The 17756-nt window shown below is 38.8% G+C and overlaps 1 protein-coding gene across 2 annotated transcripts; it reads left to right on the forward strand.

The window, feature by feature from the left end:
* The first annotated feature begins 1957 nt into the window (after window positions 1–1957).
* Window positions 1958–16405, forward strand: ZNF383 (zinc finger protein 383). 2 transcript variants are annotated; one of them, XM_082863142.1, is made up of 5 exons: window positions 6117–6151; window positions 7347–7435; window positions 9622–9748; window positions 10057–10152; window positions 14970–16405. In XM_082863142.1, the coding sequence occupies exons 2-5, from the start codon at window positions 7427–7429 to the stop codon at window positions 16163–16165; spliced, it is 1428 nt and encodes a 475-aa protein (XP_082719268.1). In that variant the 5' UTR covers window positions 6117–6151; window positions 7347–7426; the 3' UTR covers window positions 16166–16405. The 2 variants fall into 2 exon arrangements, with proteins under 2 accessions (XP_082719269.1, XP_082719268.1); XM_082863143.1 differs by lacking the exons at window positions 6117–6151; window positions 7347–7435; window positions 9622–9748; window positions 10057–10152 and adding an exon at window positions 1958–2015.
* The last annotated feature ends 1351 nt before the right edge of the window (window positions 16406–17756 follow it).

The raw sequence follows: 17756 nt of genomic DNA on the forward strand, positions 1-17756 counted from the left end.
TTCCCTCTCCAAAGTTTATCTTTCAAGATAAGCACCTAGTCTTCCTGAAATGATTTTCCCCCTATGTCTGGAGTCTTCTCTAATAGGATTTATTAGCTCCTAAGCATCACTCTCACTTCTGTTCACCAGTCCTCATTCTTTAGCGTGCTTTTACCTAATATCAACTGTATTGGGAAGTGCTCATGTGTATTTTGGAGTTCATGGGCTTTTCCTTTCTCCAAACTTCACAGAAACTGGAGTTTTCTGTTTTGGTCCCTTTTTGTGACTTTTAATTGTTTCCAAGAGGTGAAAGGGATAAGATTCATATCTAAGGGCTTCCCTGGTGGCGCAGTGGTTGAGAGTCCGCCTGCCGATGCAGGGGACGCGATTTCATGCCCCGGTACGGGAAGATCCCACATGCCGTGGAGTGGCTGGGCCCGTGAGCCATGGCCGCTGAGCCTGCGCGTCCGGAGCCTGTGCTCCGCAATGGGAGAGGTCACAACAGTGAGAGGCCCGCATACCGCAAAAAAAAAAAAAAAAGATTCATATCTAAGCTGTTGTACTACTGTAGTGAACCCTTCCTCCCCCTCCCTCCCGCCCCCCCGAGTTTGGGGAGTCAGGGATCAAACCATGGAAGACTGGAGAGGAATAAAATATAACTCTAAACTCTGCAAAGGGAGGTAGAAATTTGTGAAAGGAAAATCAAAATGGAGTCGGTATTATGAAGAGAGCTCTCTAAAACGCAGCTGGGAGGCCATGGAGGAAGTATGACATGCATGCCTCAGCCTAGATGGAATTTCAACTTCCAGAAACTCAAGATGCTTGGAAGACACTTCCCCTAAAATAACTCAGTGACAGCCTATCCCTTAAGGACAAATATTTCCTTTCCTGCGGTTAGAGTTAATCATAATTCCTTCCAGACAACTTTAATAACTTCGTGGGGTTTGCCTTCATAAGCCCCTGACTCTCTTCTGGAACACTCTTTCGGTTTTACCCAAATCTGTCTCCAGAAGTGCAATTCCTAACACCCCACCAAATAAACTCTTTTCTTATTTGCAGCCTTCTGCGTTTTCTTGGAAGACAAACTGTACCCATGAAAACAAGATCCCTAAGGCATGGAAGGGTGTGGGGTCCACAGCCATACAAGGAACAGAGATATGATTTATAAAACACAAGTTTGAAACTGTGTCAGACGAATTGGTTTGCTTTTCCAAAAGGCAAATAAAACTGATGGTACCAGAACATGCACCCTGAAGTACCACTGTTTTCCAGATGAAGAAAATGAGGTAACTCATCCAATTTCACCTATGGACTTAACACAGTGGGGCCATCATCAGAGTCAACACTACCATCCCCAGCAAACACACTGCTGGACGCTCCTGATAACCCGTCCCCATCAGCCCCATTCCAGGCTGTCTGATTACTCTCCTTTAGTTTCCCTGGTGCGGTTCGGGTCTGAGACCCCTAGGTTACCGCTCCCCGATCAGCATAGGTCCCACACCACGGTAATCCACGGAGGAAGGCAAAAATGACGCCTTCCTTAGTCCGGAATATTCTCAGAGTGAGCTACAACTCTTAGAATAGTCCTGGCCGCCACTCTGTCCTTCACTGCGGAAAGCTCTGTGCAAGCAGCCAACCAAGACAATCTTCTACGTGGGCTAGCGCCTCACCATTCCAGCTCTAGACTACATTTCCCAGAAGCTCTTGCGGCTCCAATCGACTTCCGGCGCGAATCCAGCGACATTTTTCTATTTCTCAGGGAATTTATGGCTCCCTGAGATTGGCCGGGCCCTAGGAGGAAGCTTGTCTCCGGGGTGTGGGGACTGTATCTGGATCTCCAGCCTCCTGGCAGCAATTCCGAGAGGCGAGAAGAAGTGTGGCTTGGCCCAGGCTGTGCAGAAAATCCGAGGGTCGAGTGACATCTTGTTCGAGCGGATCTGGCTCCGGACTACATTTCCCAGACACCCTGGCGGGTATAGGGCTGACCCTTCACTGGCCTGCGGGACCCTAGGCCTCCGGGGAAGGGGAAGTGCAAGGTGAGCAGCCTAGGTACCGGGGGCTCGACTAGGTTCCGGAGGTGCACCCCTAGTAGTCTGAAGGGACGGTCCAGGCGGGTCCGGAGTCTCGGGCCTGTATGATTTGATAAGACTGGGGGAGGGTGAAGTGTGGGATTCCATGTGTGCGATTGTGACCTTATGTGACTGTGCGCGCTGTGTGCGCGTGTGATTGTATATCCCTGTGGTGGGTGTGTCACTGTGACTGACCATGCGCGCAGAGCTCTGTGTGCAGGTGTGACTGTGGATATCCTCGTTGTGGTGTGTGACTGTGAAAGTGTGCGGCTCTGTGTGTGTAGGTGTGACTGTGCCTCCGTAGTGGGACTGAGATTGTGTGTGTCCATACAACTTTGTATCATTGTGTGTGTTGGGGCGGTGGGGAGTGCTGAGAATCTGTGATTATGTTGCTATGGCTGTGTTATCAGAGGGCTGCGTGTGATTGTGGTTTTATGAATGTTAGCAGTACTAAGTGTACCGATGTCTGACTGTGTGAGGATGTGTGAGTGTGATCATGTAACTTTTTGTGGCACTGAGTGTGCGGTTGGAGGGTGCCTGTAATTGTGCCAGGCTAACAGTGTGTATGTCCCAGTGGTTGATGTGTTAGGTCAGGACAGATTTTGGTCGTGGGCCGCAGACTTTTCCCCTTCTGAAACCAGGAATGCTCAGGACAGCCTAGACTCCTCTGACCTTTCTCCATCCTTCCTCTCCATGGGTGGCAGGTGTGGGTCCAGGGTAACCTCTGATCTGATCAGTCTGAGCCACGAGAAGGGCCTGGCATTTCATGATTCCTTTCTCCTTCCTCAGCTCTGCTTTTCTCAGAGAGGTCCCCAGAGGAGAAGGAGGAATGGCTGTTGACCAAGCCAAATACAAGGTCCGCTGGGGTTTCCTTGTTGCTTTATAAGTACCCTGGTGCACCTATGCATGCTTTCCTAGGGTATAAACATACCAATGGAATTGCTGGGCCATAAGATACGTGTGTATTTTCAAATTTCCTAGATAATGCCGGACTGATTTTCAATATGGTTGTACCAGTTAAATTCTTACCAGCAGATTATAAGCATAGTCATCCTGTATTCTAATACTTGGTCACTTGGTATTTTAATTTTTGATGACTCTTCTCATATATCACGTGGTTTTAAAAGTATAACATACATTCCAAAAAGTACAGAAATGAAAGTATATGACTTGATGAATTTTAGAAAATGAGCATATTTACTTAACCAGAGCTCAAATCAGATCAGGAAGTAGAACATTACCAGCATTCTAGAAGCCCGATTCTTGTTCCATCCACTCACTATCCACCTCTCCCAAAGATAACAATTATTCTGTTTTCTATAGCCATAGATTAATTTTACCTGTTCTTGAATTTTATATAAGTAGAATCACACAATATCCACTCTTTTGTGCTTGACTTCTTTTTATTCATCATTACATTTTACATGTAATATGAATGTACTACTTAATAATATTATGTAGTATGAATATGTGAGACTCATCCATGTTGCTTCATGTAGTATAGGTCATTTATTATTGTTGTTGCTTAAAATTCCATTGTATGAACATACCACAATTTATTTATCCTTTCCATTATCTATTGGTATTTAAGCTGTTTTCAGATTGGACCTATTATGAGCAAGGCTGCTATGAACATTCTTGCACATGTCTTTTGGTGCACATATGAATGCATTTCTGTTGGGTATATCCCTAGGAGTGAAATTTCTGTGGCATAGGTTATGCAAATATTCAGCTTTAATATATACTGACAGTTTTTCTAAATAGTTGTATCAATTTACACTCCTGACTCACTCTCATTGTATGGGAATTAGACTGTGGGACAAGAAGCTTTACTAGAGATAAAGAACAATAGTTCATAATAAAAAGGTTAGACTACTAGTAAGATATTACAGTTCTAAATACATAGACCTTCATAAAATGACTTCAAGTATATTTGACGGAAGTAAAAGAAGTAGTAGACAAATCACAATCATAGTGGGGGATTTTTAGCACTTGTTTCAATAGCTGATAGAACAATCAGTAGAAACTGAGTAAAGCTATATAATATTTGGGAAGTGTGATTGACAAACTTGACTTAAATGATATATGTAGAACAGTGTACCTTACAACTACAGTATATATCCTTTTCAGATGCATATGAGACATTTATCCAAATTGATCATGTGCTGGACCATAAAAGAAATCTCAGTAACTTTCAAAGGATTGAAATAATACTGTATGTTTTCTGTCCACAGTGGAATTCAGCAGAAGTCAATAACAGAATGATATTTAGAAATATCCCAATGTTTGGGATTTAAGCAATTGTATTTATAAATAACTGGTGAATCAAAGAAGAAATTGCAATGGAAATTTAAAATATTTTGAACTGAAAGATAATGAAAATATAACATCAAAATGTGGGGTGTTGCTAAAGCTAAACCTAAAGAAAATATATAGCTGTAAATGCATACTCTAGTAAAGAAGAATGTTGAAAAATTAATGATCTATGTTTTCATCTCAAGAAGTTAAGGAAATAAAACTGAATACTAAATTAAACCCAAAGAAAACAAAAAATAGGAAATAATAAGAATAAGAGCTCAATATAAATTTATGTATATTGAAATATAAAGTAAATATATAATTGAGAAAATTAATAACTCCAAAAGTTTATTTTGGGGAATCAATAAAAATTGATAAACCTCTATAAAAACTTAAAGAAAAAAGGGGAGATAAGACACAAATTACCAAATTAGATATGAGGAAAGAAAAAACACTACAGGATAGATTTAAAGCTGAGCTCCCAGTTTTTGGTCAGTACCTGGGACTAGGTTGTACAGTATAAGAGCATTAGAACCTGAGCTGGTGATCATTAAGCTGAGTACCTTTTCAACTTCATCAGACATGTTGATTTCTGTTTTTAGTATAGATTTTTAATTTTGTAACTCAGTTTCTTTTTTTAAAAATTATTTATTTATTTTTGGCTGCATTGGCTCTTCGTTGCTGCACACAGGCTTTTCTCTAGTTGTGGCAAGCGGGGCTACTCTTTGTTGTGGTGTGCGGGCTTCTCATTGCAGTGGGTTCTCTTGTTGTAGATCATGGGCTCTAGGTGCACGGGCTTCAGTAATTGTGACACGTGGGCTCAGTAGTTGTGGCTTGCGGGCTCAGTTGCTCCGTGGCATGTGGGATCTTCCTGGACCAGGGATTGAACCCGTGTCCTCTGCATTGGCAGATGAATTCTTAACTACTGTGCCACCAGGGAAGTCCTGGGATTGACTCTTAATGGGGTTTCTTTTAGGGGAGATGAAAATGTTCTAAAATTGGATTGTGATTATATACTAAAAAACATTGAATTATATACTTTAAATGAGTAACTTACATGGTGTGTGAGGTATATCTCAATAAAAATTAGTGGATTAGAATCTAGATAAAACAATATTGTCTGTGACTTTATAATTGTTTAAGCCAGTTAGTGGGTACATGGAAGGTTTTTTATACTATTTAAATTCTACTTTTATGTATGTTTGGAAATTTCTGTATTAAAAAGTTAAAAAAAAAAACTAACCTAATGCCTAATAGTGAAATACTAGAAGCCTTCATAGTAATATCAGGGAGAAGGCACTATCAACAGTATTATTTAACATTTTTTTTTCCTAAATCTATTAGAAAAGCAGTACTCCATAGGAAACAACTAGAAAACAATTGCTTTGTTCTTTCCCATAACTTCTACTATCAAGCTTCTCTGTGGGCCATTTGATTTCTTGCCCATGGATAAGCTTTTCAGTCAGTGTTAGATAATAAACAGTGTCCATTTCACTGAACTAATCAATACCATAAACTTTAAGGAAAAAGTTTAACCTTCTGACTCCTTGAGCTAGGAGTTTGCAGTGAGATAGCTTTGATGATTGCTTCTCTTTCCTTTTCCTGAACTTTTTCTCCATCCCACTAGGTATTCTCAACTCCATATGGTAAGAGTATGTTTGATTTTGTACGAAGCTGCCAAGCTGTCTTCCAAAGTGGCTGTACCATTTTGCATTCTCACCAGCAATGAATGAGAGTTCCTGTTGCTCCACATCCTGGCCAGCATTTGGTGTTATCAGTGTTCTGGATTTTGGCCATTCTAATTGGTATGTAGTGGAGGGAGCTTTTATTAAGACATTAAAACATATTTTTAAATTATATAGAGAATGTGGTACTGGCAAAATAATAAAGAGATCACTGAATCAAAATAGAATCACAAATAAATCTAAACATGTATCATCTATGATAAGGGTAGCATTTAAATCAGTAGACAAAATACATTCCATAGTCATCTATTCTAAGGCTCACTTTTTTTCCTCATTTCAACATACCTGAAATCAGGTTATATCTTAAATAGTTTCTTTCTTTCTTAGTGGCATATGAAATAATGGTGCATTTTATGTCTTATGAAATATTATTCGCATGTGTTTTAGGTACACCAGGGTAGCCCTCTCTGGGGGGAAATGAAGTAGGATTCTTAACTCATTTCTTATACTAAAATAAAATTATAATTCCTAATCTTATTCCATTGTCTTTTACCAAATAATATTATACCAAAATAAAATAATAATTGATTAAAGATTTAAATGTAACAAATGAAAGCATTAAAATTAAAGAAGAAAAATTTATATAAATATGTATAGGTAAGAAAGATCTTACCCCAGAGCTAGAAAAGTTGACATTTTGACTGTTTTGTGTGGGTAAAACACATAAGCAAAGTTTTTTGTTTGTTTGTTTTGTTTTTTAACAAATCAGAGCTAGAACATAAGGATGAGGAATGCCTCAGTGTGGGTATGGGTGCAGGGGTGTGGTGGGGGAATTTGACTTTCTCGGGCTTGGGAAATGAGACTTGATTAGGGAAGTCTTTAGTCCTTCTAATTAGATTGAACTGTGTTCCTGGCCAAAAGCACCATTTAGGTGAGTCTGGCTTGGGGACCTGAGGGCTGCAGAGGAGGGATCTGCTCAGGGCAAGTCATAGCAGCGCTGTCTTGGGTTCAGAGCAACAATAGCACTGAGATGGGGCAAGGTCTTGCTTGAATCACTGGATGAGACAGGAACCTGGGTTGCTTGGGTGAAGGAGAGGCAATAGGAGTCTGTGTTTCTTTGGATCGACTAGCCAGGATCCATCTTACTGCAGCTAAAGCCTGGGGTTTCTGGAGCTGAGATGGGGGGGGATTTATTCCATACTCCCACTCACTAGAGTTATATCCTAAGACCAAGGGAAGTAGAGGTAGTTTTGCCTGGAGAGTCTGAAAACTGTAAAGCCAGTGTTGTTTCTAGAGCATTTCTTTGCTTCCCCAGGCCTGCCTTCTCAGAACACTATCCTTTTCCAGGAGAACAGCCCCAAGGAGGAGTGATCATCTCCTGTAATACTGAAAGCCATGGCCCAGGTGAGTTAGTTGATGCTCTTTCTTACCTTCCTCACATTCAGTTCTTTCTAAGAAAAAAAAAAATTTTTTTTTAAAGGGCATGTGAGCATTTGCTTTCTTTCTCCTGACATTTCTGGCTATGAGGGTTCCTTCAGGCCCTGGTCCCTATTTCCTCTCATTCTAGTCAGATAATCCTATTATCATTCCTAAGTGCTCCTCTTCTTTTGACTCAGTTTTAATATTTTCATTCAGTAAATAATTGAGCATCTCTTTTCTCAGCCCTTTCCCAGGGACTATGATGGAGAAGAAATGCATTTTCTTAAAGGAAACAAGAGTAGATTTGTAGAATAAACTTGTCCTGTCTGGGCAGTGATTTGACAAGGTGGAGGTATGAGTTGCTTAGCTGAGACAAACATGGAAAAGCCAAGATTATCTCTACAGATCAGTACTCTCCAGTAAAATAGGACGGGAGGTGGTATTGGTAGCTCCAAATATTAGAGTGTTGCAAGGTCTCCTGGTTTATGGGGCTTGGAGGATTGTTGGGTTGGTAGCTGATACAGGCAGATCTCTATGACTCTTTTAGGGTATCCATGAAGAAGTCGAATTTAAGTTTGAACAGGAAGTGTGAGTCATGAGGAATTTCCAAATGAATCACCAATTCTCTTTATCTCAGAAATAAGGATAAGGATGTTGGATGATTATAGTGAGTTCAGCCACTTCCTAAATTGTTGAGATCAGAGGTCTCAGAAGAACCTTCTTTAGAAAGCTTTGTTCTAATAAATTCCAGACACAGAAAAGTAGTCTTGTGAACTACCATATGCTCACCATTAAGTTTCAATTATTATCAACTCACAGTCAATCTTGTTTCATCCATACCTCTACTTGTTTCTTCCATGCACACTCCCTTAACCTCACTCCCACACACAGGATTTTTTTGAAGCAAATTCAAATTGGTATGTATCTCTCAAGGATAAGGTTTATTTTTTTAAAAAAAACAATCATTATCCCATTATTGCATCTGAAAAAGTTAAAAATCATTTGTTAATATCAATATCCAGTCAGTGTTCAAATTTTCATAACTGTCTACTTTTTTAATCATTTATTTGAATTAGAATCCAGAGAAGGACTGTGCACTGCAATTGGTTAATATGTCTCTCCAGTCTCTTACTTTGTAGGTACCCCTTCCATCTCTTTTCTTTCTGTGCAGTTTTTGTTGGGAAAGAAAAACAGATTCATTTGTCCACTGTTTGGATTTTGCTGATTTCTTCTCTCTGGTATCATTTAAGTGTTTCCTGAGAGTCAGTAGTTAGGTCTAGAAACATGGTCAGGTTCAGTTGGGATTTTTTTGTCAGGAATATTTCCTAGGTGGTGATGTGTGATTCCATTAGGGGGCGTATTATTTCTGGTTCTCTTTCCTTTTGTAATGTTAGCCACCAGTGATGATTATTGTCTAGATTTATTAATTCATTAGAGGTTGCAAAATGATATCTAAATTCTGTCATTCCTTCTTCATAGATTAGGTAGAGTACTATCTGTAAAGTAAAATGTCTCATCAACTGTTTGATTACCCTAAAGGACAGTTTGTATGGAAAAGAATGTTTGATTCTTACCCCTTATTTACCAGTTTTTAAAATAATGAGTTGGTTTCTTAGAATCCTACAAAGATGGCTAGTAATTTTTTGTTCAATATTGTTATGAGCTCATGGATTTAAACATTTTTGATCTCATCAGTCCATTACATTTGATCCTCAAATTATGCTGTCTTTGGCCAATGGGAGGCTTTTCAAGTAGACTCCTGCGTCCTTTTAACATGATTCTAGTAGTTTTTGATAGCTCTCTTGTTTTCTGATACAACAGAATGTTCAGACTCATCCTGTGCATTTGACTCAATTCTGAAATTGTCTCCTTCCCAACTTTGGTTACTTTTATTTGAATACGATACTTAGAGACTACAATCTAGACACTAGGGATGCTCATCACTACTGGGTTAATTATTGTTTCTAGGCCTTTTCTATGGACTGAGTGAGGAATTTTTTTTTTAATACAAAATAAACTGACAACTCTTGCACCTATTTCTAGGATCTAAAGATTCTGGTTCTTAGTGACACCCATATAATTGCTCTTTGCTTTACTCCCAAATATAAGCACAGTAGTCTCTGAAATATTTCTTTTTGTTACACAAATAATACACGTGTCTGTTGTTTCAGGGATCAGTGATGTTCAGTGATGTGTCTGTAGACTTCTCTCAAGAGGAGTGGGAATTCCTGGACCCTGCTCAGAGGGACTTGTACAGAGATGTGATGTTGGAGAACTATAGCAATCTGGTGTCAGTGGGTAAGGGCATCTATCCCAGTAATTTTGAGTTCTCTGGAATGTCTGTTTCTTCCACAGTGAATTTCTCAGCTGCTTTTCGAGCTACCTGCTGAATTTCTGCTCCCTGTTCCCAAGTAAATGGTTTGAACTGAAATGAAAAGGAAGAGTGGGAAATGGGCAGCTCCAATTGGCTGTGGCTGAGCTTCATCCTCTTTGTTTGACTGTTCCTGTAGTGGCATCTCTTCCTTGATCATCAAGGGACTGGATCTTACTTCTGGATCAGATTTACCCACAGCATAACCATGTTCCATATCTTTTCTTGTGAGCAGGACTTTACATTCCTAAGCCTCAAGTTATCTCCTTATTGGAACAGGGGAAAGAGCCCTGGATGATTGGCAGAGAGCTGACAAGAGGCCTGTGTTCAGGTGAGTGAGAAATGATTGGACAGAAGCAGGGCACTACAGGCAATAACTCAGTTGATCAGTGAAGAAACAGCACCTTTGAGATGTTATCTTGGAAGCTCCCATCAAAACCATAGGCCTGTGGGAAAAACTAAGTCTTTTTAGCACGAGTTTACAAATGACCTGTTTCATTCCTTCCCTCACTTACTGCTTTCTACTACTCTTCTCTATTCCCCCTTTTAATTTCAAGTAGAAGGTGCCCTTCATATCCCCCACAAAGAAAACTCTTTTACCCATATTTTAGATTCAGTTCCTTGCTAGCTTTTCTTCCTCTTCGACTCATCTAAATGTTTTCTGTTACAACTCGCAAAATAGTATATGTGTGTGTGCGCGCATGTCTGCATGTATCTGCACTGCCCCTCCCTTCCAAGTACTAGTCTTCCTTATAGCTGCTGGCCAATGATTTGGGTTCCTTTGGATAGAATTGAGGGAGCTCATGAACTTGGATGAAAAGAAAAAAATGCATCTTTATATTTAGTATCCTCTAATTGAAATTTAGCATTTCTTCCTGTTATGGTATATGCAACAAACCGTAGTAGTGTTAGTAGTTCCTGTGACTTTGACATGAATGGAAATCACAGATATTTTCATATCATTTTATTGTTGCTGTAGATGTATTGAAATGCCATTTATGCTCATCACTATTTCAGAATTACTATAGTATTAGGCTCACTGCTAGGTCTTACCCTTTAATGTGTTTATAAAGAAGAAAACTCCAGGCAGAGGGAAGAACCCTTGTGAAGGCCCTTCTAGGAGGGGAAAACTTGGTGTGTTTGAAGAACTGAAAGAAAGCTAGCGTTGTTGGGGCCCAAGAGCAAGCATGAGTGGAGTGTGAGTCGAGATTGGAGAGACAAGTAGGAACCACATTATTCAGCCTTTGCCAGTGGTTATGAGGAGTTTGGATTTTGAGCAGTGGAAGGCCAGGCCAAATGTCATTTTTGTGCCTGAAGAGATTAAAGACTGTGAAAACTTGGTGGGGATCTGGGTTAGGAGGCTACTGGAGTGGTCTGAGTAACAGATGATTCTGGTTTGGGATAGGGTATTGGCAGTGGAGATAGAAAAGCTACTGAAGAGCTTAACTAGATGAAAGTTGCTGAAAGATCCTATGGAGGTAGGAGGAAGAAGAACATGCTGAAATGAATTCCCTGTTTCTGGCTTGAGATGTTCTAATAGGCTCCATTTTGATATCTTCACACTGTTTAATTTGCCTAAAATCTCCATTTTGGGTAAGAAATTGCTTTATAATAATAGTTATCAAATACTGAACACTTTACTCAAAGACATTCACTTACACTTTTCCTCACACTCTTAGTAATCATGAATTAAGGATTATCTCCCTTTTACAGGTGAAATGGGGACTAGAAAGGTTAAATAATTGCCTAGGAACCTATAGTAAGTAACTCTCAGTGATGGGACTCAGCTCTCATCAATCTGCTTCTGACTCCTGTCATCTTTCCATGGTAGTATCTTGCACTGTGTCTTCTTCTTATTATTTTTTACAATCCTTGTATGAAACTCCTGAGAATTATTTTTCCCTTATATTGTTCTTTTTTTAAATTGAAGTATAGTTGATTTACAATGTTGTGTTAGTTTCTGGTATACAGCAAAGTGATTTGGTTATACATATATATATATTTTTTCAGATTCTTTTTCATTATAGTTTATTGTAAGATATTGAATATAGTTCCCTGTGCTATACAGTAGGACCTAGTTGTTTATTTTTTGTATAGTAGTTTGTATCTGCTAATCCCAAGCTTCTCATTTATTCCCTCCCCCCGTATTTCCTCTTTGGTAACCATAAGTTTGTTTTCTAGGTCTGTGAGTCTGTTTCTGTTTTGTAAATAAGTTCATTTGTATCATTTTTTAGAATTCCACATATAAGTGATATCATACAGTATTTGTCTAACTTACTTCACTTAGTATGATCATCTCTAGGTCCATCCATGTTGCTGCAAATGGCATTGTTTCATTCTTTTTTGTGGCTGAGTAATATTCCATTGTGTGTGTATGTATGTATGTGTGTGTGTATATATATATACCACATCTTCTTTATCTATTCATCTGTCAGTGGACATTTAGCTTGCTTCTATGTCTTGGCTATTATAAATAGTGCTGTTATGAACATTGGGGGGCATGTATCTTTTCAAATTATAGTTTTCATCTTTTCTGGATATATGCCTGGAGTGGGATTGCTGGATCATATGGTAACTCTATTTTTAGTTTTTTAAGGAACCACCATACTATTCTCCCTAGTGGCTGCACCAATTTACATTCCCACCAATAGTGTATAAGGGTTCCCTTTCTCCACACCCTCTCTAGTATTTATTATTTGTAGACTTTTGGATGATGGCCATTCTGACAGTTGTGAGGTAATATCTTATTGTGGTTTTGATTTGCATTTCCCTGATGATTAGCAATGTTGAGCATCTTTTCATGTGCCTGTTGGCCATCTGAATGTCTTCTTTGTTTTTTTTTTTCTGGCTGTGTTGGGTCTTCATTGCTCTGTATGGGCTTTCTCTCTAGCTATGACGAGTGGGGGCTACTCTTCATTGAGGTGAACGGGCTTCTCATTGCAGTGGCTTCTCTTGTTGCAGAGCAAGAGCTCTAGGTGCACGGTTTCAGTAGTTGTAGTATGCGGGCTCAGTTTATTGCAGCACATGGGCTCTGGGGCGTGTGGGCTTCAGTAGTCGCAGCTAATGGGCTCAGTAGTTGTGGCATGCAGACTCTAGGGTGTGCGGGCTTCAGTAGTTGTGGTGCACAGGCTTAGTAGTTGTGGCTTGCAAGCTCTAGAGCACAGGCTCAGTAGTTGTGGAGCACAGGCTTAGTTGCTCCATGGCATGTGAGATCTTCCTGGACCAGGAATCGAACCCGTGTCCCCTGCATTGGCAGGCGGATTCTTAACCACTGCGCCACCAGGGAAGTCCCCTGAATGTCTTCTTTGGAGAAATGTCTATTTAGATCTTCTGCCCATTTTTTGATTGGGTTGATTTTTTTAAAACATATTTATCTATTTATTTGGTTGCACAGGGTCTTAGTTGCAGCATGTGGGATCTTCATTGCTGCATGAGAACTCTTAGTTGCAGCATGTGGGATCTAGTTCCCTGACCAGGGATCAAACTCGGGCCCCCTGCATTGGGAGCACAGAGTCTTATCCACTGGACAACGAGGGAAGTCCCGATTGGGTTGATTTTTTGATATTGAGCTGTATGAGCTATTTGTATATTTTGGAAATTAAGCTCTTGTTGGTGGCATTGTTTGCAAATATTTTCACCCATTCCATAGGTTGTCTTTTCATTTTGTTTATTGTTTCCTTTGCTGTTGCACTGTGTCTTTTTTCTCTCTGTCTGCCTTAAACTTCAGGAGTCTCCCCTCTCAGTCACTGCAGTGGTACATGAGCAAGTCTCTCCCTTGTCCTAAGATCAGCATCACAGAATTCCAAGGCAAACAGTATTTTCACTGAATCCCCAGAACATAGCATGCTCTGAGTCTTCCCTATCTGCCACTCACATCAAATCAGTTCATTGACTTATCTTAGGCTGTTCCCCCATCTGGCTGACCCTCTGTAATCGCTTTTAAGTTGCATCTAGTATGCCCTTTATTATGGACCCTATTCTGTTTTATCCCCAACTGGGTGTACTGCAGTTTAATTCTGACACTAACTACCCAGAGTTAGCTTAGACCCCATAGGTTAACAGCCAGTCTTACACAAGACTGCCCTCACTTCTGACACCAGCTGCAAGTCTCAGGGGTTCCTCAGACCACCCACACTTCTGACCAACTGGCTATAAATTTGGGATTTCCACGGCCCCTGCAGCCTTTGCTAGAATGACTCACAGAACTTAGGAAAGCTCTGTACTTACAATTGCAGTTTTACTGTAAAGGATACATATCAGATGAGTTAGAGTAGGCTTCTGGAGGCAGAGGTTCCATAACCTCTCCCTGTGAAGTCAAAGTGTGTCACCCTCCTGGTGAAGCGCCTCAGTGTGTTCACCAACCAAAAATCTCCATTGAGCTTCGGTGTCCAGAGTTTTTATCAGGGCTTAATTACATTGGCATGATTGATTAAGGCATTGGCCACTCAATCTCTAGCCTCTCTCTCCACCCCAGAGGTCAAGCAGCTGAAAGTCCCTATCCTCTAATCATATGCTGGGTCTTTCTAGTGACCATTCTCCATCCTAAAACTATCTAGGGGTCCACCATGAGTCACCTCATTAGCCTAATGAAAACACTGCTATCACTCAGGAAATTCAAAGGGTTTTTCAAGCTCTGTGTTAGGAACTGGGGACAAAGACCAAATTCATACTTCATTATACTACAGAGCCCAAGAATCTCCCCCTATATGCGTTTATTCCTCTCAGTAGACCTTTAATGGAGGTAACAAATTGTCCACTTTTTGTAATATATATAGTATGATGATGTACTCTGTTTCTTACATACACATACATACAAGCTTATAGAGATGTATATAAAACTAGTCATCTTTTAATATGCCCAAGCATTGTATATTTATCAACTTTTCAGATGATTCTGATCCACATCAGTATTTGAGAATCATTGTGGTTTCCTATTTCCATAGTCTCCTCCTGCTGCTTCCTGCATTATATCTCCTTAATTTTGTGCATTTCTTGTCCATTTTTCAGATTAAACAGATATACTTGAGAACTCTATGTCATTCACTACCAGATATTATTTTCACTTTAGTTTTTCCACTTCTATTATAAAAGTTTAACTTTTCACAAATGAGGTGGGGGAAGAATATTTACCATTTTATTTTCTTTCAGATCTGGAATCAATGTGTGAAACCAAGTTATTATCACTAAAGAAGGAAGTTTATGAAATAGAATCATGCCAGAGGGAGATGATGGGACTTACAAAGCATGGCCTTGAATACTCCAGTTTTAGAGATGTTTTGGAATATAGAAACCACTTTGAAAGACAAGTGGGATATCAAAATGGGCATTTCAGCCAAGAAATATTCACTCATGAATACATGCCCACATCTATTCAACAGACATTCTTTACTCTACATCAAATAATTAACAGTGAAGAGAAACCATATGAATGTAAGAAATGTGGAAAGATCTTTAGTCAGAATTCACAATTTCTTCAACATCAGAGAATTCATATTGGCGAAAAATCTTATGAATGTAAGGAGTGTGGGAAATCCTTTAGTTGTGGCTCACATGTTACTCGACATCTGAAAATTCATACTGGTGAAAAACCCTTTGAATGTAAAGAATGTGGAAAGGCCTTCAGCTGTAGCTCATACCTTTCTCAACATCAGAGAATTCATACTGGTAAGAAACCCTATGAATGTAAGGAATGCGGGAAGGCCTTTAGTTATTGCTCAAATCTTATTGACCATCAGAGAATTCACACTGGTGAAAAACCGTATGAATGTAAAGTATGTGGGAAAGCCTTTACTAAGAGCTCACAACTTTTTCAACATGTGAGAATTCATACAGGTGAGAAACCCTATGAATGTAAGGAATGTGGCAAAGCTTTTACTCAGAGCTCAAAGCTTGTACAGCATCAGAGAATTCATACAGGTGAGAAACCCTATGAGTGCAAAGAATGTGGCAAAGCCTTTAGTAGTGGCTCAGCACTTACTAATCATCAGAGAATTCACACTGGGGAGAAACCCTATGATTGTAAGGAATGTGGGAAGGCTTTTACTCAGAGCTCACAACTTCGTCAGCATCAGAGAATTCATGCTGGTGAGAAACCTTTTGAATGTCTTGAATGTGGGAAGGCCTTTACTCAGAACTCACAGCTTTTTCAACACCAGAGAATTCATACAGATGAAAAACCATATGAATGTAATGAATGTGGAAAGGCCTTTAATAAATGCTCAAACCTTACTCGACACCTCAGAATTCATACTGGTGAAAAGCCCTATAACTGTAAGGAATGTGGAAAGGCATTTAGTAGTGGCTCAGATCTCATACGTCATCAGGGAATTCATACTGATGAATAATAAAAGCTAAAGCTCTTGTCACCTTCCTGATATTTTAAACAACAACAACAAAAATTCATGTGTGATAGTTACCCTCTTTCACTATTTTTTGTTTCTTAATTTTATTTTATATTTCTTTTTAATCCAAATATATTTTACTCTAAGTTATGAATTTGGGTTCTAAATTGACATTTGCCTGTCTCTCCCCCTTACTTCCCCAACCCCATCTTGTACTAATAGCAGTTCAACAATTTTTTCCTTTCCTATTATTTTGTTCTACCTTCTTGGAGATAGATTATATTCTTGTTTATATTTGCTTGAGTCTTAAGGCTATGCTTTCTTCTCTGATATATATATTTGTGCTTATACCAACATCACACTGTTTAAATTGTGTGACCTTGTATTTTGTAATTCCTTGTAGAATTAATTACAATATAACCTTTTTTGAAGTCACTGTTAGTCTTTTTGTTTCATTTCACAAATTTATATTTTTTATTATAAAACAGAATATCAGAAAACTAGAAATTAAAAAAGCCAAGATTAATTGTAATTATACGAACTATAGATGATGACTCTCAAGTTGGTAGAGCAAATCCTACCAGACTTTGTTTTTAAAGAAAATGTAGTCATGGTACACATGTTGCACCTTCACCTGATACACATGTGTTGGCTTTTATAATGCTATAAAATATGATTGCCATTTCAGTAAATATAGATTTTTATCTTTATCGATGTACTTAATGACTTTTTTAAATGACCTTATTTATTATTCATGTTATGGTTGCATCTAATTGTTTTCAGTTATAAAATCTTCCCTGACTAATATGACCCAAAATTTATCTTTGGATGCTTGTTTTTTTCCTTTTAAAACATCTATTTTAGTTGCTGAAATTATCCATATTTTCTCCTTTATAAACTGTTTTGTTCCTTTTCATCAACCCTAACCCTAAGCTCATACTAGAAAGGTAATTAACTACTGTTACCGGTATTATTTATGCTTCCAGGTTTTTTAAACCTTTTACTTATATATGTTAGTGACATTTTATTTTTTATGTATTAGTAAATATAATCACGTTCTATGTATTGGTTTGTTGTGAGGATTCAATGAGTTAATAAAGTGTTTAGAACTTTTCCTACCATGTAGTAAATGTTTAGTAAAAGTCCACTATTATCATTGATACACCCATTTTCATAATTATCGTCATTATTATTCGTGGAAAGGATTTTAACCATGTTGTTTACTTTTGTCTAAATCCAAGAATTAATAATGAAAAAAGAGAAATAAGTGTAATGAACATAGGAAAGCTTTCCCCATCACTCATTATTCTGCATGAAATTTCAAAAGGGGAAAAAAAAAGTTTGCGTGGGTAATCTACATTCAGACTTTATTTTCTATGCTGCACAAAGACTAATACCCTGTGGACACAATGATGGGTAGTTGAAAGCACAGTCAAATAAGCAGGAAGAGATAAGAATATTTTTCCTAATAATTTCCAAAAAAGAAAATATACAGGACACATTATTTGACCAGAATGGGGGAGACAGTGACAAAAGGATGGCCAGCAAATATCTGAATATTAATTTAGTGTCCCCTCTTGGTTAACATGGGTTA

The sequence above is a fragment of the Leucopleurus acutus genome, assembly GCF_964270905.1.
Source record: "Leucopleurus acutus genome assembly, chromosome: 20".
NCBI classification, from domain to species: Eukaryota; Metazoa; Chordata; class Mammalia; order Artiodactyla; family Delphinidae; genus Leucopleurus; species Leucopleurus acutus.

Coding starts and splice junctions, on each gene's coding strand:
- ZNF383 (XM_082863142.1), top strand. Junction 9,749..10,056: donor TAGCAATCTGGTGTCAGTGG/GTAAGGGCATCT, acceptor TCTTGTGAGCAG/GACTTTACATTCCTAAGCCT. Junction 10,153..14,969: donor GACAAGAGGCCTGTGTTCAG/GTGAGTGAGAAA, acceptor ATTTTCTTTCAG/ATCTGGAATCAATGTGTGAA.